General features: G+C 42.5%; 3 protein-coding genes across 13 annotated transcripts in view; all 3 read right to left on the bottom strand.

Annotated features, from left to right (window-relative positions):
• Nucleotides 1-5,557, bottom strand: part of CAPN3 (calpain 3) — a 50,544-nt gene extending 44,987 nt beyond the window's left edge. For 5 of the 6 annotated variants that reach the window (XM_059181272.1, XM_059181273.1, XM_059181274.1 and 2 more), the window contains exon 1: nt 4,858-5,557. In XM_059181272.1, coding sequence (XP_059037255.1) covers nt 4,858-5,166 — 309 coding nt within the window. In that variant the 5' untranslated portion in view covers nt 5,167-5,557. The remainder of the gene's footprint in view (nt 1-4,857) is intronic. The other variant, XM_059181278.1, reaches the window with a different exon arrangement.
• Nucleotides 5,558-8,599: 3,042 nt separating this feature from the next.
• LOC131836169 (small ribosomal subunit protein eS7-like) lies at nt 8,600-9,272 on the bottom strand. The gene has a single exon (XM_059181280.1). It carries the CDS (start codon nt 9,213-9,215, stop codon nt 8,631-8,633), a length of 585 nt encoding a protein of 194 aa, XP_059037263.1. The 5' UTR covers nt 9,216-9,272; the 3' UTR covers nt 8,600-8,630.
• A 7,758-nt stretch (nt 9,273-17,030) lies between these two features.
• GANC (glucosidase alpha, neutral C) overlaps nt 17,031-25,118 on the bottom strand; it is a 73,021-nt gene continuing 64,933 nt past the window's right edge. For 5 of the 6 annotated variants that reach the window (XM_059181261.1, XM_059181260.1, XM_059181265.1 and 2 more), the window contains 4 exons: nt 23,390-23,503; nt 21,833-21,945; nt 18,076-18,179; nt 17,031-17,309 (listed from right to left, as the gene is read on the bottom strand). In XM_059181261.1, coding sequence (XP_059037244.1) covers nt 17,200-17,309; nt 18,076-18,179; nt 21,833-21,945; nt 23,390-23,503 — 441 coding nt within the window. In that variant the 3' untranslated portion in view covers nt 17,031-17,199. The remainder of the gene's footprint in view (nt 17,310-18,075; nt 18,180-21,832; nt 21,946-23,389; nt 23,504-25,118) is intronic. The other variant, XM_059181263.1, reaches the window with a different exon arrangement.

Here is a 25,118-nt window from a genome sequence, read left to right as displayed (position 1 = left end):
CTGTCATGCTAAGGATTCATATTTTGTTAAGGACACTTCGCTAAGTATCTATAAAAAAAAAAAAAATCAAGGGCGCCTGGGTGGCTCAGTGGGTTAAAGCCTCTGCCTTCGGCTCAGGTCCTGGGATTGAGCCCCACATCAGGCTCTCTGCTTAGTGGGGAGCCTGCTTCCCCCCCACCTCTGCCTGCCTCTCTACCTACTTGTGATCTCTGTCAAATAAGTAAATAAAATCTTTAAAAAAAAAATCAAAGGTAATTTTGTAGTGGTGACAAGAACTGACTTGAAAAATGTAATGATTTATTTATTATTTTTGCTATTTTAAAATTTTTATTTATTTAAGTAATATCTACACCCAGTATGGGCCTCAAACTCATGACCCTGAGGTCAAGGGTCACATATTCTTCCAATGGAGCCAGCCAGGTGCCCCTATTTATTATTATTATTATTTTTATTGAAATATAATTAACATACAGTGTTATATGAGTATCAGCTTACAACATAATGATTCAACAATTCTATACATTCCTCAATGTTACCTCATTAAGTGTCGTCACCATCTGTTACCAAACAACAGTATTACAATCTTATTAACGATCTTCCCTATGTTGTACTTTTCATCTCCATGATTTACTTATTTTATAATTTTATAAGTTTTACTTATTTTACCTCTTAATCTCTTTTTATCTATTTCACTCATCCCCCAAACCACTTTCCTCCTGGTAACCACCAGTTTGTTGTCTGTATTTAAGACCCTTTTTGTTTGTGTGTCTCTTTATTTCTTTGTTTGTTCATTTGTTTTGTTTCTTAGATTCCACAGTTGAGGGAAATCATTTGGTATTTCTCTTTCTATGTCTGACTTATTTCACTTAGCTTTATACTCTCTAGGTCCATCCACATTGTGCAAATGGGAAGATGTCATTCTTTTTTATGGCTGAGTAATATTCCTCTGTGTGTGTGTGTATGTGTGTGTGTGTATACACTTGGGTTGCCTCCATAACTTGGCTATTGTAAATAATATGCAGTAAACATAGGGGTGCATATATCTTTTTGAATTAGTGTTTTTGTTTTCTTTGGATAAATACTTAGTAGTGGAATTACTGGATCATAATGTATTTCTCTTTTTAATTTTTTGAGGAAGCTCCATACTGTTTTCCACAGTGACTGTACCAATTTACAGTCCCACCAACAGTGCACAAGTGTTCCTTTTTCTCCACATCCTTGCCAACAACTGTTATTTCCATGTCTTTTTGATTCTAGCTGTTCTAACAAAGTGATATTTCATTGGTTTTGATTTGCATTTCTCTGATGAAATTGGGCAAGAGTAATCAGTTTCCCAGAGGCCCTATTCTAGAAGCCATTCTCTTCTCTCGAAGGGTTTGTAATCAAGAAAATTTGGCTCAACAACTGGAAAGTGTTGTATGGTTGGCTTTTGGATTCCAGAAATAGATCATAGAAGGAAGGCCAAAAGGAATCAGTTTGGCCTGGAGACTCAGTGCATGAAGCTCTCTAGTAGAGGAGGAAAAGCAGTGAGGCAGTATTGGTGAGTGAGTGAGAAGAGATTATGGGTGTGCCTGGACAGGTGGCCTGGCTGTCCCCTCTTTGAAGAGGGAAATGCTGAAAATACAGCTTCATCTTAACTAGAATTTTAGCTGGCTTGAATAGTTCTCCCCTTATCACCACCACCACCACCACCACCATCCAATTGTAATATGTACTGATTGCAAAGAAATATTCACATTGGCTTTCAGTGATTCTGTGCCTCAGAGAATAAAAACAGGAAGGGCCTCTCCTAGGACACAGTCTCTGTTTCAGACTGCTTAAACCTCGTAAAGTTTATGATGTATAAGGAATGCATGGGAAACTTACATCTCCAAGAAGTGCTTTACACTTCAGAAAGTTCTGGAATCATTTCAGTGTTTGAATTGCAATCAACTTGTGTGGTTGCCCTTTCTGGCCCTTAATCACTTCACTTGTACGTGAGGGGGTATTGGTGGTGGGAGCACAGGTTGAAACAGACAGGTCTTCTGGTGCCCCCAATGTCACACTAGCAATGATAGCATAAATTTTAGGACTGACTTAGCACCTAGAGCATAATAGACCCTTACATTGTTCTTATTAATATGCAAGTCTAGCTTTTAAGACTAAAATCCATTCATAATTTCACTAAAAACAGCATTTGTAAGGGTTCCCCCCCCACAGTTGTATTAGAAAAGGTTTTTAGGGGGTACCTGGGTGGCTCAATCAGCTAGTGTCCAATTCAAGCTCAAGCTCATGTCTTGATCTCAGGGTCATGAATTCAAGCCCTGCGTTGGTTTCCATGCTGGGCATGGAGCCTACTTAAAAAAAAAAAAAAAAAAAAAAAGATTCTAGGAACACCCCCTCCCTCTTCTCCCCTCCACTGCCTTGGAGTGCTGGGCTGCCCTTATCTCTTGATGCTCAGCACCCTCAGCTGTGGGTTTTCATTCATCTCTGATTACCCGCTGGGGGCCTGGCCCTTTCCTGGCAAACAGGTCTGGAGATGACCAGGAATGGTTCTTGTTCTCAGCAGATGGGGAACAGATGTGTGAAAGCTTGAAAGAAGTGATAACTGAGCAGTGGAGAGAGGGTGAGGGGAGCAGATCAGATAAAAACAAGAAGATCATTCCAGACAGAGAGCATAAACAAAGGCCTTGAGGTACAGGATCTGGGAAAAACAAAGCAGCTGAATGCATCAGGCTCCAGAGGAAAAGGTGAAAATGACATGGACAGGTAGGCTGGGGCCAGCATGGGAGGGCCTGTAGCTCATCTAAGGAGTTTGACTTATCCTGAAGCATGCAGGGAGGGGAGAAGAGTGTTATTGAAGATACTCCAACAGGGATGTGACAGGTCCCAGTTCTCTGGCAGCAGAGCAGTGACTGGGCTGCAGAATGAAGCTCTTGCTAGTCCTTTCTTCCAAACTGAGGGTCCTCAGGGCAGTCACAGGCCTTACCACAGAATTGTTAGGAGTGGAAAGGAACCTCGGGGAACACATAGGGTGAGTACAGCATTGGACATTTGATCTCAGGTTAGAAAAAAAAAAAAAAAAAACATGGCTAATCAATGGCACCAGGTCCCAGAGTAACTTGATTAAGCTAATGAATAGCACTGGGCCTCAATTTTAGTGATCTCCTGGGGGTAGGGGGTGGTGTCAGTTTTCTCCCTGAATGGGGTTAGCTCCCCTTGCCTTCTGATCCCATAGCAACTGAATATTCTCTATTGACAGCCTTCCCTTAAAGATTCTGGAGTCCAGGAGAGCAGGAATTTTTATCTATCTTTCTTTTTAAAAAATATTTATTTATTGGGGCACCTGGGTGGGTTAGTGGGTTAAGTCTCTGCCTTCGGCTCAGGTCATGATCTCAGGGTCCTGGAATCGAGCCCTACATTGGGCTCTCTGCTCAGCAGGGCTCTGCTTCCCCCTCTCTCTGCCTGCCTATCTGCCTACTGTGGTCTCACTCTCTCTCTGTCAAGTAAATAAATAAAATCTTTCTAAATTTATTTATTTATTTATTTGGGAGGGAGAGGGGGCAGAGGGCGGGTGGATCTCAAGCAGACTTCCCGCTGAGAGTGGAGCCCAGTGCTGTGGGGCTCCATCCCAGGACCCTGTCTGTGATCATGACCTAAGCGGAAATCAAGATCAAGCTTAACCAACTGAGCCACCCAGGTGCCCCAATTTTTGTCTGTCTTGTTCACTGCTGTCTCCCCAGTTGCCCACTTTCTGGCTCTAGCAGATACCCCCAAATTCCTTGAATTAAGAATAAGAGTTGGGGCGCCTGGGTGGCTCAGTGGGTTAAAGCCTCTGCCTTCGGCTCAGGTCATGATCCCAGAGTCCTGGGATCGAGCCCCACATCGGGCTCTCTACTCGGCAGAAAGCCTGCTTCCTCCTCTCTCTCTCTCTCTGCCTCTCTGCCTACTTGTGATCTCTGTCTGTCAATTAAATAAATAAACAAAATCTTAAAAAAATAATAATAAGAGTCATATGGGAGGTCTGATCAGAGAAGGGAGTGGGGGACGCCTGGGTGGCTCAGTTGGTTAAGCAGCTGCCTTCGGCTCAGGTCGTGATCCCAGCGTCCTGGGATCGAGTCCCACATCGGGCTCCTTGCTCAGCAGGGAGCCTGCTTCTCCCTCTGCCTCTGCCTGCCATTCTGTCTGCCTGTGCTTGCTCTCTCCCCCTCTCTCTCTCTGATAAATAAATAAAAAAAAAAAAAATTAAAAAAAAAAAAAAAAAGAGAAGGGAGTGGGGAGATAGGATTTTCCATCTGATCACAGTAAATGAAACCTGGAGGCTGGAAGAGTTACTTAAAGAGAAGGGGTTTTAATCCAGGCTATCATGCCATCTCTGGATGTACTTCCCTCAGTGTGCTTTTCTCATTTGTGGGGTGAGGTATGTGGACAAAAATGATTACTAGGATTTCAGCTTCTCACCCTAACATTTTATGTGAGGAAAACAGGTCTTTGCCAGCTTCTCCCCCTCTTCCCAGGGCTTCTGTGTTGCAGAAAGTCATGGCTATTGACAAAGTAAGGGACAACCTCATGATTTTAGCCCAAGAAATGGAAGGACTCTTAGAGACTTGTTCTGAGAAAAAGGTATTTACTTTTATAGGATGAATTATACTGGGTTCCCATTATACAAAGCAAGATGTTTTTCAGAAAAAGAAATGAACAGAGTGAGAACGGACTCGGCTTCTAAGGACGGGGACCACGGGCCTGTAGCCAGGAACCTTCCTCCTCCTGCCCATGCGCGCTCTGGACCTCCTGCCCATGCGCACTGTGGAGCTGCGGGAAGGTGCTGAGGGCCAGGACTTCTCTGAGGGAAAAAAGCCAAGTGTTTGAGCTACTCACCGGAGGTCTCTTCCAGATGAACTGGATGGGGAATTTCTGGCTGTAAAAGAGAGAGGTCTCATCGGGTGGAAACTCAGGATCCAGATAAAGAACCTTCTTTTCCAGACATTTCTTGTGAAGCTGCTCAAATGTCTTCTCTTTAACTCCAATAATGGGGAAATTGCGGCTGATGATGGCCGAATAGATGCCGCTTGGGTTTGTGCCCCCGGCCTCCGTGGTCTTACCTTCGCCTGGCGGGGGAATCGGCCCCGGGGACCTGGGCTCAGCCCCCGTCCGTGGGGCCACAGATGGGCTAATGACAGTTGGCATGGCAGGCAAATTGGGGAAAAAAGGTTTTGTTTTTTAAAGAAAACAAGGTACAGCTCCCTGCAGGGGAAGAAAGCAATGGCCAAGGGGAAGTTGGAGTGATTCTGTCATCTGAGAGAAAAACGTCCACATCCACATTCGGAGCTATAGCCCGTCAGAAGGTCATCCAGCTTCTGTCCATCCTTAAAGCCGAGTGGTGATCCCGAGTCGGAGGTTTCCCGAGGCAGGAGACAGGAGGATTTCTGGGGGCTCCTGCCGGCAGCTAGCCTGCCAGAGGGAGAGGCAGAGGGGAGAGAGAGGGTTGTGTTTCAGGGGCCTGGAGAAGCTTGAGCCAGGAAAACTAAAAATAGACATGAAGGAAGAAGAGGAGTATGAGAGCCAGGGAGGCTCCCGGCAGCCAGACGACGCATGAGAAGGACCCTGCTGGGGACGTTTCCCCGTGGTCATTGAGTGCTGGTGTCGTCGGGAGGCGGAAAGGGCATATTTGAGGAGGTTGGACGCCGAAAAGTAGCAAAAAAACTGCTCATGCGTTATTGAGTCGGGACATGGACTTTGTCCACCCATCAGCCCCCAGATGAATGGAGAGCAGTACTGAGAAAAAAGGTAGCCAGGGTGAAAGTGAGATCCTGAATTCTGGGGGAATATTCTAGACATGGTTGAGAACACAATTTTTACTTTCTAAAACTCTAGGATATCAGAACATTATTCAGCTGGATTTGCATCTCTTACAGAATGTTATGGTGTCAGCGTTTGGTGGAGCTGTCTGGGTGGAAAATGCTGCTCAGCAGAGTCCCCAGTTGAGAAGAATGTCTGTCTCTTTCTTGCCCACTTGACCTAGACACCTCTTGTCTCTCCCCACCCCCAAAATAAACACTGGACCAAATTTGCTACAAAAAGTGCACTTGAGTAGACCGTGCAGACACACCACATTAGACAACTGGGTCAGAAGTGGAATTGGTTACTGAATTGGGTTCCCTTTTGAGTCCCAGGGGAGGTCATTCCAAAAGAATTGGTTTCAGGGAACGGAACTGCCTGCCTGGCTTCCGCTTTGTGTTGAACCCATGGTAGCTACTGCCTGGACTGTCAGATGGCTACATTCCACTTGTGGCTCAGTGGCCGCTGGTCCTAGACTTGTAGCCCTGCCTCTTCCCACGTGACCAGTCTCACCAGCCCAAGGCTAGAGCTATAAGAGGAGGTGGGGAGTGACTGCTGAACTAGGGAGGATTACCAGGCTCATGATCACTGGGGCTACAGCTTTAAGGAGACCTATGTCTGGAGCTGCTGCATGTGGGGACCCTCAGCTTGTCCTCCTGTTCCCTAGGACCAGGAAATGCCCAAGGACCTTTACTACTACTCTTGGAGAGGCAGGATAGGGGAGGGCAGCCTTAAGGCTGATTGTGTGGGTTCAAAGTCTGGGCATCCTGCTTGCTGGCTGTGCCTGTTTAACTTTAGGTGAGTTACTTCTTTTTTTCCTATGGCTCAGTTTTCTCACTTATAAAGTGGGTATGTGGACAGTCAGTCTGCTATTGAGTTATCATAAAAATTAAACAACTTGGGGCCCCTGGGTGGTTCAGTGGGTTGAGGCCTTCAGCTTGGGTCATGATCCCAGGGTCCTGGGATCGAGCCCCACATCGGGCTCCCTGCTCAGCGGTGAGCCTGCTTCCCCGTCTCACTCTCTGCCTGCCTCTCTGCCTACTTGTGATCTCTGTCAAATAAATAAATAAAATCTTAAAAAAAATTAAACAACTTAATTATGTAAAACATTTAAAATAATGCCAGGATTGTCTTAAGCACTCAATAAACGTTGTTAGAGGCGACCTAAATTTAACATTACTTTGGGGTTAAATCAGGCTGGATTAGAGTCACTCATTCGTGCAGACCGGCATTCAGTTTATGAGCATTTACTGAATATCTCTTGTGAGTCAGGCCTGGGATAGGTGTGAGCCGCTCAGGATCACATGGTCACAGTGTTTCCAATCGGAGCATGCCTATCTGCCTACACTAAAAAAGCCTCTAAAAAGACTGACTTCCTACCCTCAAACTCACCCCTACGGTGGAAAGGAGATTGGGGGAAGTTTCCTTTCTTAACCCTCAAACATTTGAGCCCCAGCCTATTGCTCTATACCATCTTTAATCTCATTGCTCTCACCCACATTTTATTGTTTAAGCTTATAAATGAGCTTCCTGTTTGCCCTACAGGACAGTAAGTTCCGTGAAGGTGGGATCTGAGTCCCCAGTCCACTCTCAGGGTTAAGCACATAGAAAGCTTTTAATAAATGTGTTGTCTGTCTGTTGAATGAATTTTCCCAATGTAAGGAGAAATTTCTTACCCTTCTTTCGGTTTTGCTAATGCAATCAAAGTTATCTTGGCTGATTTGCCCTTGGGGGAGGAGCCATCTCTGGGCCACACACCAGCTGACTTTTCTTTCCTTGGCCGTCTCACTAAGTAATTTAGTAACTAAGATGGATGTGTGATAAGATGAGTCTATTGTTGCAACCAGATGGAAATATCAAAAGTGCAGAGTGCAAGGTGCTCTTCATTTTGCTTTTTTTTATCAGTTGCTGTGGATAAAACCTCTCTATTAGCAGGTCTGAAAACAAGGTTTATTCCGAGGGTGTGGAAACTCATGCTATCAGGGAGAAACCCAATCTGAGCCCTAGAACAAAGGACAGAGAATGAGCATATGAACAGCTGCACATTTCAATTCCCAGAAGTCTCTTCAAGGATAGAGAACTAGTTTTTATAACATATTTCAGCCAACAGCATGCAGTATCTGTGACTGGAATGGTTTCTCTCAACACCGATAGGCCCAGTTAATGGCTTCATAACACTGTCTTTTCCATCGATAAATCTTCCTTTGATTCAACTCTATTGGAAGCAATGCATTTGCTTCTAACACCCATCATTCATTAAGTTCCTACTGTGAGCTAGCCACTGCACATAGTTTTCAAAACTTTTTTTTTTTTTTTAAAGTTCTGTATGTCTTTTACCACAATAAAAAATTCAGTGAGAACACCACTTTCCCCCATTTTGCTCTATCACGCCGCTTCCAAGGAACCGTTCCTGACCCGATTTCAGGTGCTTCTGAACCCCGGACTTCTAGGCAGGCTTCCCGGGAGACCCAGCATCCGATTCTCCTAGAGCGCGGCACAGGGACTAGGAGGCTGGCCACGTTATCGGATAGTTCACACCTCTGGTACCTGTGTGATCCTTCGGTTGAACTTGTCCAAATGCCAATACTCAGCCACCTGGGCCAGTGTCCTAGGACTGTGCCCAGTACATCAACCCTGGATCCAAGTCTATCTCTCCTATGCATCAGACTGCCTGGTACATCCCACAGGCACCCTCTCTGTTCAAAATCTTCCAGCCTACGCAGGGAGCTGCTGGCTATACGACGACATCGCTCAACTCTTGAAAATCACGCCTCAAACCGAATACTGTCAAAGTTTTATTTAATCATTTTTGCTCACAACTGAAACTCGGGGAACTCAAAGTTAACATCCTTGCCTGTGAGCTTCTTATAGACACCAGAAAAAGTTTCAACCTTGTGCTCCACGTTGTTCTGCTGCGCTTTATCCAAATGGACCTTGATGAGCTGGCTGCCGTCCAGTTTCACACGGATTCTCTTACCCACAATCTCGCTTGGGAACACCAAGTCCTCCAGGATCGCGTCATGCACAGCTGTCAGAGTGCGGCTCCTGGGGCGCTTCTGCTTGTTTTTGGTGCGGCTTTTCCGGGTGGGCTTCGGCAGAATCCTCCTCTGCGCGATGAAGACCACGTGCTTCCCGCTGAACTTCTTCTCCAGCTCGCGCACCAGCCGCACCTGGATCTTCTGGAACGACTTCAGCTGCGGGACGGGGACGAAGATGATGATCGCCTTCCGGCCGCCGCCGACCTCGATCTCCTTGGCGGCCGTGATGTTGAGCTCCCGCAGCTGCGCCTTCAGGTCGGAGTTCATCTCCAGCTCCAGCAGCGCCTGGGAGATGCCGGACTCGAACTCGTCCGGCTTCTCGCCGTTGGGCTTCACGATCTTCGCGCTCGAACTGAACATGGCTGCTTCTCCTTGCTGAGAACGCCGACCTAGGAAGAGGCCTGAGTCTCGCGAGAGCTCCTCAAATCCCCTCAAAACTTTTTAATTTTAATTTTAGATTTACAAAAGAGTTGCAAGGTCGTACAGAGTTTCTGTATGCCTTTCACCCAGCTTCCCCTAATGTTTACACCTTACATAACCATGGTATAACTATCAAATATAAGAAATTAATGTTGGTAAAATACTATTAAGTAAACTACAAAAGACATATTTGATTTCTTTTGACAATGGTTTTGCTTTTTCTTCTGTTATGATTCAGGATGCTGCACTGTGTTTAATTGTTACGTCTCCTCAGTATCTTCCCATCTCTGCTGGTTCCAGTTTTTGTCTCTCGGGACTTGGGACTTGTGAAGAGTACTTGGCAGGCATGCTGTGGAATGTTTCTCAACTTGAGTTTGATGTTTTTCATTTGATTAGACTGAGTTATGGATTTGAGGAAAGAATATCACAAGGTCTTGGGGCGCCTGGGTGGCTCAGTGGGTTAAGCCGCTGCCTTCAGCTCAGGTCATGATCTCAGGGTCCTGGGATCGAGCCCCACATCGGGCTCTTTGCTCAGCAGGGAACCTGCTTCCTCCTCTCTCTCTGCCTCTCTGCCTGCTTGTCATCTCTCTCTGTCAAATAAATAAATAAAATCTTAAAAAAAAAAAAAAGAATATCACAAGGTCATATGCCTTCTCATTTGGGGATACATGGTAGAGATGTGTTTTATCACAGGTGGCATCAATCTTGATCACGGGGCTGAAGTGGTATCCACCAGTTTCTCCAAAGTAAAGTTATTCATTTTTCCTTTCCACACATATAGTGTTACAGGATTGCCGTGTTCTTGTCTCATGGAATCGAAGAATGAATCAAGGACACAAAAGGGTGAAATGAAGTGAGTTTGTTAAATGAAGGGGGGGAACAGAAAAGAGAAAAAAAGCTCTCTAGAGTGAGAGGGGTCTTGAATGGGTTGCCATTGTGGGCTTTCACTGGCAGTCTTTTTGAGAACTGACTAGGAAACTTAAATCTTCTTGATGTCTCTACCACTGAGCACTATGTTTACTTTTTCTTTGAAGCTTTGTAATTTTCAGTGGTCTAGCTGTAGCTGTTATAGAAATAGATAGCTTGTCTCTGATAAATGAGATAAACGAGGTAGTCTCATTAATCTCATTATATTCACTTATCTCTGGTTTTGTATGCCTTAATATTTTCCACATCTGGGATTTTTATGAACCTGAATTCCTAGCCCCCTATGTGAGGCTAGTCATGTAGCTGCCTACCTATCTCTCCCCACCTAGCTCTAGCTGTCCTTTACTAAGTAAGATACATACTTTTCTTTTCTTAAGTAGGCTCCATGTCCAGTGTGGAGCCCAACATGGGGCTTGAACTCATGGTCCTGAGATCAATACCTAAGTTGAGATCAAGAGTCGGTGCCCCCACACAGAGTATTTTAAATCTGTATGAGCACCTTGTGGATTTGATTGGCATTATTTTACATGAAGAAACTTGAGACATCTGCTGTAATTTTACAGTGAAGTCATGGAAAGCTCACAGAATTTTATAAATTATCTCTTCTTCAACCAATGGGGAAGCCAAGGCCTGAAGAAGTTAAATGACATGGCCAAGATCAGTCAGCTACAGAACCAAGCTCTACCCCAGGTTTTCTGATTTCTAGGGAGGGACTTGAATGTGTAACTAGGACTCCAATAATGTGAGCTAGGCTTAAGATCTCTGGATCCTTGCATATAAGTAGTGAGGGCTCCCCTTCCCTTAGCTCTGACTAGAGAGGAATCTAATACCACAGCCCTGCTGGAAAAAACTGTCAAGAAGCAGCTGTCGAATTCTGGCTGGCCTTTCTGTGGCACTGCAGTCTTTTGCGAGGCTGGTCATAAGACAGGCAGATCGGATATCAGATGCCATCCTTTATTTCTCCTAGAATGCTAGTTATATGGCCTCCACTGTCTGTGGTTAATATGGTAATCTGTTTCTAGTGGAGTTGCTGGTGGCTTTCTTTGTCCTGGGCTGAAAAGTTATTTTAGTCTGAAGTGCTGCCCCTGGAATTTATATGTAAGGTATTCAGAAGGTTTGATATGTGGAAATCTTATGAGACCAGTGCTCTAACCCCTGAGCTATGGAGCCAGATATGTGGAAATCTTAAAAGCAGAGTGGAAAGGTTGATAACTGTCATAGGAATTTTATGTCCCAGAAGGCTGTTAGGATGGTAAATTATGGGTGAAAAACCATAAAGCTTCAGGTATATGTGTTTTAACTGTGTTTCCACTGCCTATCATTATGATAATCCAACACTGAGAGAGGTATAAAAAAGTGAAAGAGCCCTGCCCACAGACCAAACTCCAGAATTGCAGTCTTCTCTATGGCTGTGGTGATCAGATTCACTGTTTTGTTGTTGTTGTTGTTGAAGGTTTTTATTTATTCATTTGAGAGAGAGAGAGAATGCATGAGCGTTGGAGTGGAGGAGAGAGGCAGAGGGAGAGGGAGAAGCAGACTCCCCACTGAGCAGGGAGCACCACACAGGCTGATACCAGGACCTGGAGATCAGGACCTGAGCTGAAGGCAGACACTTAGCTGACAGCCATGCAGGCGTCCCAAGATTCACTGGTTTTAGTTGACCAGGACACAGGGCTCAGCACAACTTTAAGACAAACTCTTGGCGACAATCTGTGCTTTATTCTCAAGGGAGCCTTTAGGAGAATGGCCTGATCTGATACTGGCCCTGGTCGTGTTGACACATGGGAGTTCCCCTATTCTGAAGTGAGCTGTGCCCAGAACATAGTCCTATCCATCAATCTCAAGTGCACCCAGCCTCCTTGGACAGAGAATGTCTTGGTATCTAGTCAAACTGGAACCAAATCTTGGATCACTCTTAGGAACCAATTATTTCAGATTTACCAGAGCCAGGATCATCTGGGTAACTCAGATCTGGGAAGAGAAGGATGGTCCTCAAGCCGGCCTTCCAAATGTGTGAAGGACTTTCTCTGGCTCCTGTACGGGTCATCTGCCCTTAATAAATGCCCCCATCAACATGTAAACATGTATCCTGTTTCTTAGTGTGAACCCTCCTGAAGGCTCCTTGGTCAGCTCCTGTTGTCAGGTGAGACCTCCATGGTGACACAGCTGAAAGTGCTGCCATGGCATGGGTATGGAGGGCCAGGGTGGGGCGGGGGGGCCTGGCGCTCAGAGTATGACAGCTCAAGGGCTTTGCAACTTGGTGTGCATTAAATTGAACACAACCCAAGTAAGTTGAAAACAAAGACCTTTTTATTACTTGTTACAGTAAGGAGACAGGAAGATAGCTCTCAGAGTACTGTCTTCCTGTGGGGTTAGTACAAGAAACTTTTATTCGGTGTATTGGGGGCAGGGCAGGGAGCTTGTATATATATTAAGAAACTTAGAGATATTCTGTGCTTAGGCACTTTGGGTCAACGGAGCATGCCTAGCAGGTCAACATGCTAGTGCCTACACTGTATACTCAAAAAATGGCAGAAAACAACCCATAGGAGATCTTAATATTATAATAATAAGCTACACTTAACTTTAGGAGAATTCAGGGGGGCTTCTATGGCAGGTCCTCAGCTCCAAACTGGCCTAAACTGGCTCATATAAGAGGCATAGCTGGAGAAACACCAAGCTGTGGAGTCTCCTTGGCGGGCTGCTGGCTCTGCTAGACAAAACATTACTTCCCTGTTTTTTTCCTTCACCCTCCTCCCTTCTGCTGATGGCTTTCAGCCCTCAGATCTGAGTAATTCCCCTTTGCATCCCAGCCAAAAAGAGGATGGGATTTGTATTCCTGAAGTAGAGGACTTGGCATGGCCCTGTGCTGCTCAGGTGAAGAAGACCTTATCTGAGGAACATTCTGAAGTGGTCTGCAGTATTAGAAACAAGGTAGGTTCTTGTATTAACTCAGTTTGTTTCATCCTATTTTATATGCCACAGCTTACAAGCTTTTACAGTGCTAGAAAGCAAACATTTTAAAGTTGTTAGATATTAGAGAGATATGGCCCAATTTTTTGTTTCTTAAATAATTTAAAACTTCTAGGAAAGTGGAAAATATAGCATAAAACATTCCTATATACCCTTCACCCAAGTTCTTTAACATTTAAACTCATTTTGCCTTTTTCTGTCGCTGTCTCCTTCTCATACATATATACATTTTCTGAGCCATTTTGAGAGTAAGTTAAAGATACTATGATCCATTATCCTTTAATACTTTAGTATTTCCTAAAAGAAAGGAAATTCTATATAATTATAGTATAACCCTTAAAATTAGGAAAATAACTATGTAATCAAAAGATGCCATTCAAATTTTGCCAACTGTCCCAATCACACCCTTTATAGGCCCAGATTCCAGCCCAGAATCACACATTTGTTGTAATGTCTCTTTTGTACCCCCCTTCAACCTAGAACATTTCTTCAGACCTCTTTTTCATGAGTACAGGATGAGTACAGAGTACAGGATGTCCCTCTATTTCAGTATTTTGCTGTATGAAAGGGCTATATTTAACCAGCCCCCTGTTAAAGAACACAGCATATTCATAATTTTCCACGTGTAAATCACACTGCAGTTAGTAGCTCTGAGCAATTTATCTGATTTTTCTGAAGTGGAATTGCTGGGTTAGACTCTACAGATTTAAAGTTTTGGCACTATTGCCAGATATACATCCTGAAAGATTGTACTTATTTATAATTTCATCAGTGATAGATGAGAATGACTACTCCCCACACCAGCATTAGCACTGGACATTTTCACTCTTCTTCATCTTGGCCAGTCAGGAAAAAGAAAAAAAAAAAAACTTATGGGGCCCTTGGATGGCTCAGGTTGAGGGCCTGCCTTCAGCTCAGGTCATGATCAGGGTCCTGGGATCGAGCCTGCTTCTCCCTCTGCCCCTGCCCCCTGCTCATGATCTCTCTCTCACTCTCTCTTTCTCCCAAATAAGTAAAATCTTTTAAAAAATTCATTTCTTTGATTCTCAATGAGGCTGAGCACCCTTCATGCTTGTTTTGTCTATTTTACTTTATTTTGCAAATTAACTTTGCCTGTTTTTCTGTTGGGCAGTTTCTGATTTTAAACTAATTTGTCAACTCATTCCTTGGTATTGAAGCCTTAAGTAAAGACACATTATGCATTTGAGAGCTTTGTTTCAACCTCTGTGGATATTATTCAAATTCTTACATGAAATCCTGTTTCCTGAGTAAACATGTCAAGAATTACCCACAAGGTAACTGAACACCTGTAGGTCAACTCCCCCCGATACAGTGCTCTGGGGCACAGCTGTAGGAACAGGAGGTGGGGGAAGGGGGAGAAGCAGTAAGGACAGAGAACAATTAACACCTAGACTATTTCTTTCCACTCACTGTCTCTAGGTGACTGTTTCAGTATCATTCTGGGTCAAGGTAGAGCAGTTTACCACTAATTTACTAGTTCTTACTCATTCCTTCCCTCCCAAATATTTGACATGGAAGAATACATGCAATAAATATTAATCTAAAGATAGGTCTTAATTATTCAACTTTAAATGCTATTAAAAGCCATCACTTACATTAGGTAAAGTATCCCATTTTCAGGTTCTTACTGTAGGTTGCTAAGGGAAGTATGAAGCTGGGAAATACTGCTTCAGCTAATGTCGCTTTCCTCCTTTCTCCTGAATTGCAAAACTTACAGAAATAGCAGAGAATCTGCAAATGTCTGTGTGAGCATATATGTGGTGCAAAGCCCAAATCTCAAATGATATCAGAAAACATGTCCACAAGAAAATGCACAAGGCCTACTATGTCTACAGGGAAGAATCCTGTCAAAAAAGTAAATCAGAAACAAATACATTCAGTTCTCATTTTTTAATCAACCAAATCCACCAGTTAACCACTTGTAGCCAATAGTTACTGAAAGCCAAGTGTCAGCTGCTCTGAAAACAGGAGACAAATATAACAAGCTCTTTATTTTATTTGATTTTGTTTATTATTTGACAGAGAGAGAGAGAGAGAGAGAGCACAAGTAGGCAGGGAGGCAGGCAGAGGGAGAGAGACAAGCAGGCTCTTCACCAAGCAAGGAGCCCGATGTGGGACTCAATCCCAGGACCGCGGGATCATGACCTGAGCCGAAGGCACATGCTTAACTGACCGAGCCTCCCTGGCGTCCCAAATATAACATGCTCTTAACGAACATACAATCTAGGGGAGGAACAAGATAGACAAGACTGAAACATTAAGGGGCCATCCCTGAGAAGGTGAAGTAGGTTGTTTGGATGATTGCATTTTTCCGTACCCCCTTACATTTTTTTTTTTTAAGATTTTATTTATTTATTTGACAGAGAGAGATCACAAGTAGGCAGAGAGGCAGGCAGAGAGAGAGAGGAGGAAACAGGCTCCCTGCTGAGCAGAGAGCCCGATGCGGGACTCGATCCCAGGACCCTGAGATCATGACCTGAGCCCAAGGCAGCGGCTTAACCCACTGAGCCACCCAGGCGCCCCCCCTTACATTTCTTGCTCAAGGCAGGTACCTCGCTTATCTCACCCCCATCGCAGCCCTGTGTTCTATTTCTGAAGTTCAGTGGTGGGAACATGGGTATTAATTTCATTTTCAATTATAAGCTACAGCTTACTCATGCTATAAATATTCTGTGGCTAGTAAACAGCACTTAATAAAAACAATTGAGATAAATTAGGATTTTAAGAAGATGAATTATGAACTTTGAAGCCTAAAAAGCACAACAGGGAAAAGAATCCTTTGTGCTTCTAAGTCGATCTTTAGGGGAGAGTAACTCTCTGTTGCTGCAGTGTATGAAGTGCAAGCAGAAAAGGGTTGTTTTGCTCACGTCTAAGTGGGTGAAAGGTGAAAGACATCCTTTGGACCAAAGCAAACCTCTTTATACTCGGCGTGGTTTCCAGGGAGATGCTGCAGATGTGCCCAAAAAAGTAAAAAAATAAGACTGGACGATTCGGTGATAGTTTCTGTTCATTCCTATGGGTTTGCTTCTACCCTTTTCCACCCTGGTGTGTGTCCTGGAAGGCTGATCTATACAGACTACATCAGCTTCTGAGAAAGGTCAGCCATTTGGGACCCTGGACAGGAAATTGGAGGGGAAGAGAGTCAGACTGGAATATTCATCCTGCTTCTCATTCTTCCTGCCTGTGAGGTCGCTGCAGGCTCAACTCAAGGCCAGAACCTCAGTGAGACTGCCCTCTTTACACAGTTTTCTCGATTCCAGTAACCCTCTTCCCTTCAGGCCTGGGCACTGCCAAACCCTTGTGGTTTCCTATGCCCTGCCCACAACTTTGCAAATAGTCCCGTTCATTATTAAATTGCCCAGTTGGAATGTGTCATCTATTTCTGGCGGGGGGGAGGAGGGTACCAGAGGCTGCTGTCCACTTGGAGACAGGTCTTGAGTAACTCAGCTGCTGTAGCCCTCCTGACTCTGCAGCATGGCCCGAGGCAAGCTTCCACAAACGGGCCATACAAGGTGGGCTTGGCCCACATCCCACATACAAGAGACCCATCCAGAGGTACCTGGCTGGCTCAGCTAGTACAGTACGTGACTCTTGATCTTAAGGTTGTGAGTTTGAGCCCCCACTGAAGATAGTTTCCTTAAAATGACAACCACCACTACCAAACAACAAACCAATCAGCTGTCCTCAAAGAGAAGCTACTCATTGGGCCATAGCATTTACCACAGCGCCATGGTTCAAGAAGCAGAGGAAGATTAATGAACTCTATAAATGTCTCAGGGCTATCTGCATCGAGGAGAAGTAGTAGTGTTTGACACAGAGAATGTAACTAGTGCCTCTAAAAATACAAAACCTGAAATCTATTCTCATTAGTAAACCAATGATCAAGAAGGACACTTTTTAGCCATAGAAGTCAATTAGCATGCAGCACAGATCTCAGAAAAGGTCAAGGGCAAAGCTGAAAGGTGCAGGCTGCTTCCCACGCTTGCCCCAGTGCACCACACCGTCATTGGACATGGACCTCCCAGTCAGCGCCGATGTTCAGTGAGAGATTCTCCAGCTGCAGGGTGGCCATCTGGGCACAATAGGTAAAAGCCACAGGCTCATCTTTACCATCTAAATATCAAGACAGTAACAGGAAAAGTTTGATGAATATCTAGGAGAGAAAAATCTTTCCTCTGAATCTATAATATTTCTGACTCGGTCATAAAACCTGATACCCCACCTAGGAGAATCCAACTTAATATAGCACTTTTACGCATGGCTGTCCATGAGTTTTTTTTTAATTAAAAAAATTTTTTTTAAAACTTCTTAGAAAAAAGACACTTTATAATGACAAAGGCAAAACCTTATTCTTTTCACTCCCTCGGAAAAATTGTAGCTTCGGAACAGAAAGCCACAGTGGAACAGTTTCCACATAAACCATTGTCTCCTGTCTTTGGCTGAATTTTTTAAACATTAAACACTCCATCATTTTGAATGCAAAACTGGTTGAAAGGAAATTGTAAGGAACAAAGTGATTTACCTAAGAAATTCAGTAGGTAAGAAATGATACAGCCTTTTAAGAAACTCCATAAACATGGGTAGGATTCTCTGGGGCTTCAGCTATCTACAGTTAAAAATACATTCAGAGAAGCTACAATATTATTTCAAGGCCCAAATAATTTCCCTTAGAAAAATATCCACAGCTTACAGTTCGCAGAAGGCCCAGTTGATGAGGAGAAGCAGGATCGTCTTGCTCCCTCTAGATACTAGTATATTTGACCTCCATCAGAAAGTGCAGGGTCCACCTGGCTAAGTGTGCTATATCAGTGTTAGGACTAATCATTTCTTTGCGGCAGATACTTCCATGTTTATAAAAACAAATGACCTATTTCCTCACCAGATGAACGGATAGTCACAGAAGATGGCTGTTTCCTGAGGCCTAGGACAAAGATCTGCTCCACCACACACTTGCTGGGATAATGACCTCTTTTGTCAGCACAACTGGAATAGATAAAAATGGTGTTAGGAAAATGAAAGAAATAAGAATTTGTACTGGTTATTAGGTCAATATCCTAGCCTCTCCCTATGGAGGCCTGAACCATAAGGCTGTCATATTTATCAGGATGAAGGGATGGAAACAAACGATTCCCTGTGCCAAGGAATGCCTAACCAATAGACAAACCAGTCTCCTTTTAACAAGCCATTTGGAGAGAAACTACCTAAGGACACTGAAGTCTCAAATGTGACTTGGACACTGCAATCAGATTTTAAGAAATCAGATACTTAATGTAATTGCTGAATGGGTGGATAAATGGGACTAATCAGAGCTTAAATTGAATTCTTTTTTATTTTTTAAAGAGTGAAGAACAGGAAGATGGAGACGATAAGGAAGAAGGTTCATAGAGTGATTGAAAAATACTTCAGGGAAATTCCAGACCAAGATGGCAACATTTAAGAGGCCCCCGAATTTCCTTCCTCCCATGGATGCACTGAATGTAAAGCTACATGTGGAGCAATTCCCTTTTAGTGATACAGAAACTAGCCGAGTAACTCTTGTATATCAGGTGACTGAGGAAATAGCCACATCAAATCACGTAGGAAAGGCTGAAACACACGGTAACCTCTACCCCAACCAGGAGAGTGCCATACTGTTGGGAGGGGAACTCCCAACTCCCAACTTCTCTCTGAGAAGAGTGAAAAGTTTGGACAACACCCTATTGCCCCAGTTTTAAGGCCCCCATCTGAGGTATGGACCCCCAACCAATCAGTAATTAAGTGTATTTGAACTAAATTCTCCAATCAATAGAGACAGAGTTGCTGAATGGTTACGAAGTCAAGACCCAACTATATGTTGCCTATAAGAGACCCACTTCAGCCTTAAGGACACATACAGACTGAAAGTGAAGGTATGGAAAATGATATTCCATGGAAATGGAGACTGGAAAAAAAAAAAAAGTAGGGATAGCTAATATTTATAATAGACAAAACAGACTTTATGCCAGAAATTGTAATTATAGACAACAAAGATTGTTATATAATGGGACAATTCGCTAAGAGGATATATAACACTTGTAAATATTTATGCATCCAATATCAGAGCACCTAAATATAGAAAGCAGGTATTAGTAGGTCTGAAGGTTGAAATAGATGGCAATAGAGTAATAGCAGGGGACTTCAATACCCCCACTTTCAACAATGGATAGATCATCCAGACAGAAAATCAGTAAGGAAAACTTGAACTTAAACTGCATGTTAGACCAGATAAATTTAACAGATATATATATAGAACATTCCATTCAACAGCAGGAAAATTCATATTGCTTTCAAGAGCACATGGAACATTCTCCAGGATAGATCATATGTTAGACTAAAAACAAGTCTTAACAAATTTAAAAAGACTGAAATTATATCAAGCATCTTTTATGACCATAATGGTAGGAGCGTAGATACCAATTATAAGAAGAAAACTGGAAAATTCACAAATATATGGAGACTAAATAACATGCCCCTAAATAACCAGTGGGCCAAACAAAAAATCAAAAGGAAAATAAGATATCTTAGACAAATTAAAATGGAAACACAATATATAAAAACTTACGGGATGCAGCAAAAGCAATTCTAAGAGGGGAGTTTATAGCATTAGATGCCTACATTAAGAAAAAAAATCTTAAATAATCTACCCTTATATCTCAAGGAGCTACAAACTCCTTGAGGACAAACTAAGGCCAGAGTTACTAAGAGGAAGGAAATAACAAATATCGGAGTGAAAATAAATGGAACAGAGGCTGAAAAGATCCATAGGAATGATCAATGAAACTAAGAACTAGTTTAAAAAAAAATAAAATAGACAAATATTTAGCTAGACTCACCAACAAAAAAAGAAAGAGGACTCAAAATCAGAAACAATATCATTGTATGTTTACTATACTGGAATTTAAATTAAAAAATCAGGACTGAAAGAGATGTTACATTTGATACCTCAGAAATCCTAAGGATCATAAGAAATTACTATGAACAATTACACACCAATAAATTGGATAAACCAGAGAAATGGATAAATTCCTAGAACATACAACCTGCCAATACTGGAATCAGGAAGGAATAGAAAATCTGAACAGACCAATTATTAGTAAGGATACAGAATCCGTAAACAAAAAACTGCCAACAAAGCAAAGTCCAGGACCAGATGGCTTCACTGTTGAATTCTATCAAACATTTTAAAGAATCTCAATCCTTTTCAAATTCTTCCAAAAAATGGAACACTTCCAAATAGATTTTATGAGGGCAGCATTACCTTGATACTAAAGCTAACAAGGATAGTACAAGAAAAGAAAATTATAGGCCAATATTCTTTTTTTAAAAAAAGATTTTATTTATTTATTTGTCAGAGAGACAGACAGAGAGAGAGAGCGTGCGCAAGAGCGAGCACAGGGAGACAGAGTGGCAGGCAGAGACAGAGAGAGAAGCAGGCTCCCTGCCGAGCAAGGACCCCGATGTGGGACTCAATCTGAGGATGCCGGGATCATGACCTGAGCAGAAGGCAGCCACTTAACCAACTGAGACACCCAAGCATCCTGAGGCCAATATTCTTGATGAACACCGATGAAGAATTCCTTAACAGAGGACCACACACCATGATCAAGTATTATTTATTTCTGGGATCCAGAGATGCTTCAACATAGGCAAATCAAAAATTTGATATATTACATTAACAAAAAGGATAAAAATAATATGATTATTTCCGTAGGCATAGGAAAAGCACTTGACAAAATTCAACATCCTTTCATGATAAAAATTCTAAAAAAATTGGGTACAGAAAGAATGTACCTCAGTGTGCCTGGATGGCTCAGTGGGTTAAGTGTCCAACTCTTGATTTCATCTCAGGGCATGATCTCAGGGTCATGAGATCCAGCCCAACATCCAGCTCCATGCTGAGTGTGGAGCCCACTTAAGATTCTCTCTCCCTTTCCCTCTGCCCCTTCCCACTCCCATGCTCGTGCTTTCTCCCCCTAAAAAAAAAAAAAAAAAAAAAGAAAGAATGTACCTCAACTTAATAAAAGTTGTCTATGACAAGCCCACAACTAACATCTCAATGGGGAAAACTGAATCAAGATCAGAAACAGGAAAAGGATGCCCACTTCTCACCATTTTTGTTTAACATTGTACTGGACATCTTAGCGAGAGCAATTAGGTAAGAAAAAGAAATAAAAGATATCTAAGTCAGAGAGGAAGAAATAAAATTGTTTGTATTTGCAAATGAAAATAGGGAGAAGCTGGTAAAAGGGTACAAATTTTCTGTTATAAGATGAATAAGGTCTGAGTATCTAATGTATAATATGGGGACCACAGTTGACAGTACTATATTGTATACCTGAAATTTGCCAACAGAGTAGAAAAAAAAAAGTACGAGAGGTGATGGATGAGTTACTTAACTTGATGGTGGGATTCCTTTTATAGCATATACATATAGTGAATCACCGTGTTGTACACTTTAAATATATTACCACTTTACTTGTCCATTATTTAGTGAAGCTGAAGAAAAGTACTCCACAAATGGCTTTCATCATTAATTTCTTTAAATAGTACCTTAAGATATTAGCTGTTTTTGAGGATCACATATTTAAGAAAGCACACGGCTTTTTAGCTGCCATTACCTGTTCATCAAAACTCCTGACAAGAATGAAAACTTCCTGTGCAAGAATTGCTTCTGGTGGAGGTACTGGAACGAATGACCATCGTCAAGATAGAATTCACCCATGGCAGAATCCTGGAGATTGAATCATAGAGAACATGTTTATATAATAGCTTACTAGGAAAAGAATGTCATCCACTAAAGGGACTAAAAAAATTTGTGAAAAATTTTATTAAAAAATTAATATTCAAGCTGTACAATGTAGTCATATAAATATGTACATTCAATACCAATTAGTGAAATAATATGCATAAGGAAGTCACGTAAGAGGAGCTCAGAAAGTTAAATCTTGTTGAAAAAAATTTAAACTACAAAATATGGCCAGTGGCATAGGTGGCTTCTTTGAAAATACTACCCTAGAATGTGATGACAGGTCAAGAAAAGTTCCCAGAATGAACCTAAAGTTAAAAAGATTTAGTATATAACAGATGAGATCAGCTATTTTTATCTTTATCCTCCATTTAGAGGATAGCATCTAGTTACTACTTCCTTTCAGAGGACCCCTTTGGCAAGTTAAACAAAGGCACAGCACTCCATATGGCTGTTTATTAATCATTGACAGTGCTTGATGTGCTATGGATCTCTTGTATTTATTATGTGGTCTGAGACTTGTAATTTGGCCCAAAAAGAATGTCTAAGTGAAACAGATGGAAAAGCAAGTTTAATTATTCTATATTTGCATAAGAGTATGAATTTATGTTCAGTTCTGTAGAAGAGTAAGAGTTTGTGTTGGTACTATAAGGGGGCAAATGGATAGGATGGGAGTCTGCTATAGGTTTCATTTGGCTCAAAAGATCTTCTAAAAGGACATACAAATTCTGGATCCTTCTGAGCTTTACCCCAGAAGATTTTAGTTGTTTGAGCCAGCTGATGAGAACAGAAGTCATTGTGTGGGGTTGTTGTTCCTGAAATGCTGCAGATACTGTCATCCTTTTACAGGAGACGGACTTTTAGGGCTAATCCATTTGGCAGGCTGACTAGGCCCAATGGGCATTTGGTCCAGTGGTAATCAAGGCCAAGCTGCAGGGCACCAAGGGTCACAGTGTCCCAGAGGAAATTTCTATCATTTCTAATTCTTGGAGTTCTCTCTTTTTTTTTTTTTTAATTAAAGATTTTTATTTATTTATTTGACAGACAGAGATCACAAGTAGGCAGAGAGGCAGGCAGAGAGAGATGGGGAAGCAGGATCCCCGCCAAGCAGAAAAACTGATGTGGGGCTTGATCCCAGGACCCTGGGATCATGACCTGAGCCAAAGGCAGAGGCTTTAACCCACTGAGCCACCCAGGTGCCCCTAATTCTTGGAGTTCTCTTAAGAAAAATTCCAGGAAAGGCAGACAAGCTGGACAATGATTCAGAAATGATTCAAAACTTTGATTTCTAGAAAAACATCAGGAGCACCTGTTCCATCACTGGGGCTTATTATTTTTACATAGTGTTCCATACTCAAAAGACCACTACTCCTATAAATTGATAAAGTAATAACGAATGAGATGTGTAAAGGTAACATCTTCCAAATACCTTAGTGCTTAGAGCCACCCGGAGTCCATATGGGGAATCGGTCATGTAGCCTGTGGATTTTCCTACAGTCATTTTTATTGGTACTATACTTCCACCTCGCTGAAATACTGGTATCTATAACAGAACAATACTCTCAGGGAAGGAGTAGTCATAAAAAGCGATTTCAATGTAGAATCTAAAAATATTTCATTGCATGAGATTCCCATTCTTTGCAAGTATACACTCAGAGGCAAAAAAAATCTGTGAGCATAGAGATGGAAAATATGGAACTGATAGCATTAAACGTAAAAGAGTTCAAAGATTAAAAATTGTCCATTTTTTAATTATCAGGGAAACTTTTCACCCTTCATCAATTTGTTATCTATTCTGCCTATCCTATCAGTAGTTCCTATTTGGTATTTTACATTTTCTTTTCTTTTCAAAAGATTTTATTTATTTATTTGACAGAGATCACAAGTAGGCAGAGCAGCAGGCAGAGAGAGAGGAGGAAGCAGGCTCCCTGCTGAGCAGAGAGCCCAATGTGGGGCTCGATCCCAGGACCCTGGGATCATGACCTGAGCCGAAGGCAGAGGTTTTAACCCACTGAGCCACCCAGGCACCCCTGGTATTTTTTAATTTTCTTGTCAACACAATACACATGTTTATTTCTAGGGCCCTGTTAAGGAGTGAGTTTTTGTGCCCGTTTAAGTAGGCCCACATATATGTGCGTATGCATATAAAATATTATGATTTCTTTGTTTCAGAGAGATGACTCTGTCCTTACTATGGTTTATACCCTTCCTGCTCCCTGCTTCCCTGAATCACCAGGATGATGGACTCAATTCTGAGAGTAAATTTGTGAAACTTCTGTTGTAGAAGCCACCAAAGTAGAAGACACAGGAAGTAACTCTAAGCACAGTGTTATAGGTATGGCCCATACCTATAGTTCTTCTGGAATGGGATTCCTGCAAGGAAAGCCCAGTAAATTTCCTGGGTCCCCATACAGTCCTCTGCAAGGAAGCTCTTTGAATCATATGGGGGCTTGTACTTCGTTCTGAGTAAAGTACAAGAGGGAAAAAAGTACAAGAGTATAAATGAAGGTGGGAGTGAAGGTGGAGTAGTTAAGATGTCCACCCTCTGCTTGACTCATAGTTCGCAGCAAGAAATAATGCACATTTATCTTCCCCTCATCAACCAATCACTTCTTTTCTTTTTTTCCTAAAGACCAAGGTTGTAAGTTAGCACAGTATGGGCTGTGAAGTGGGAGTGCAGCTGACCTGGGGTCTTATCTGCCACAATCTAACCACAACCCTGAACAAGTAATTGAACTTCTCAGAATGCAGGTTCTTCACCAGTAAGCACGAAGGACTGAAGTAGATGAATGTTAAGGTCTTTTTTTAAATCTGAAAGTTGACATCTGAAATTGTTTTATTATGGAGATCATACTACTGATAACAACTTTAAAAAATAATGTCAATATATCTTTATTAATTTGAACACTACTTAGGGCCTGCAGCATTGGTTGTGATTTAGTGGCAAGAGCACACTTCCCTTCGCAGGTTCAGTCTGGATGGGCCCCCTTGACTCTACTGTCGTTAACTGACAGCCTTCCCTTGGGTGTAGAGGGCCAGCCAGGGTTACAACTGAAAACTCAGGTTTTATGACTTGGTCCTACAGGAGGACATTCTGTATGGTGTGTGTGGTAAGCACCATTTTTACTCTGCTTTTAGTGTTATTATTTTTCTTTTCT

Source organism: Mustela lutreola, chromosome 7 (genome assembly GCF_030435805.1).
Source record: "Mustela lutreola isolate mMusLut2 chromosome 7, mMusLut2.pri, whole genome shotgun sequence".
In the NCBI taxonomy this organism is placed as follows: domain Eukaryota; kingdom Metazoa; phylum Chordata; class Mammalia; order Carnivora; family Mustelidae; genus Mustela; species Mustela lutreola.
The sequence above is the reverse complement of the archived record's forward strand: the minus strand, read 5'-3'. Positions and strand labels throughout refer to the sequence as shown.

Excerpts from the sequence above, each read along its gene's own strand:
- LOC131836169 (XM_059181280.1), bottom strand. The coding sequence starts at position 9,215 with ATGTTCAGTTCGAGCGCGAAGATCGTGAAGCCCAACGGCGAGAAGCCG.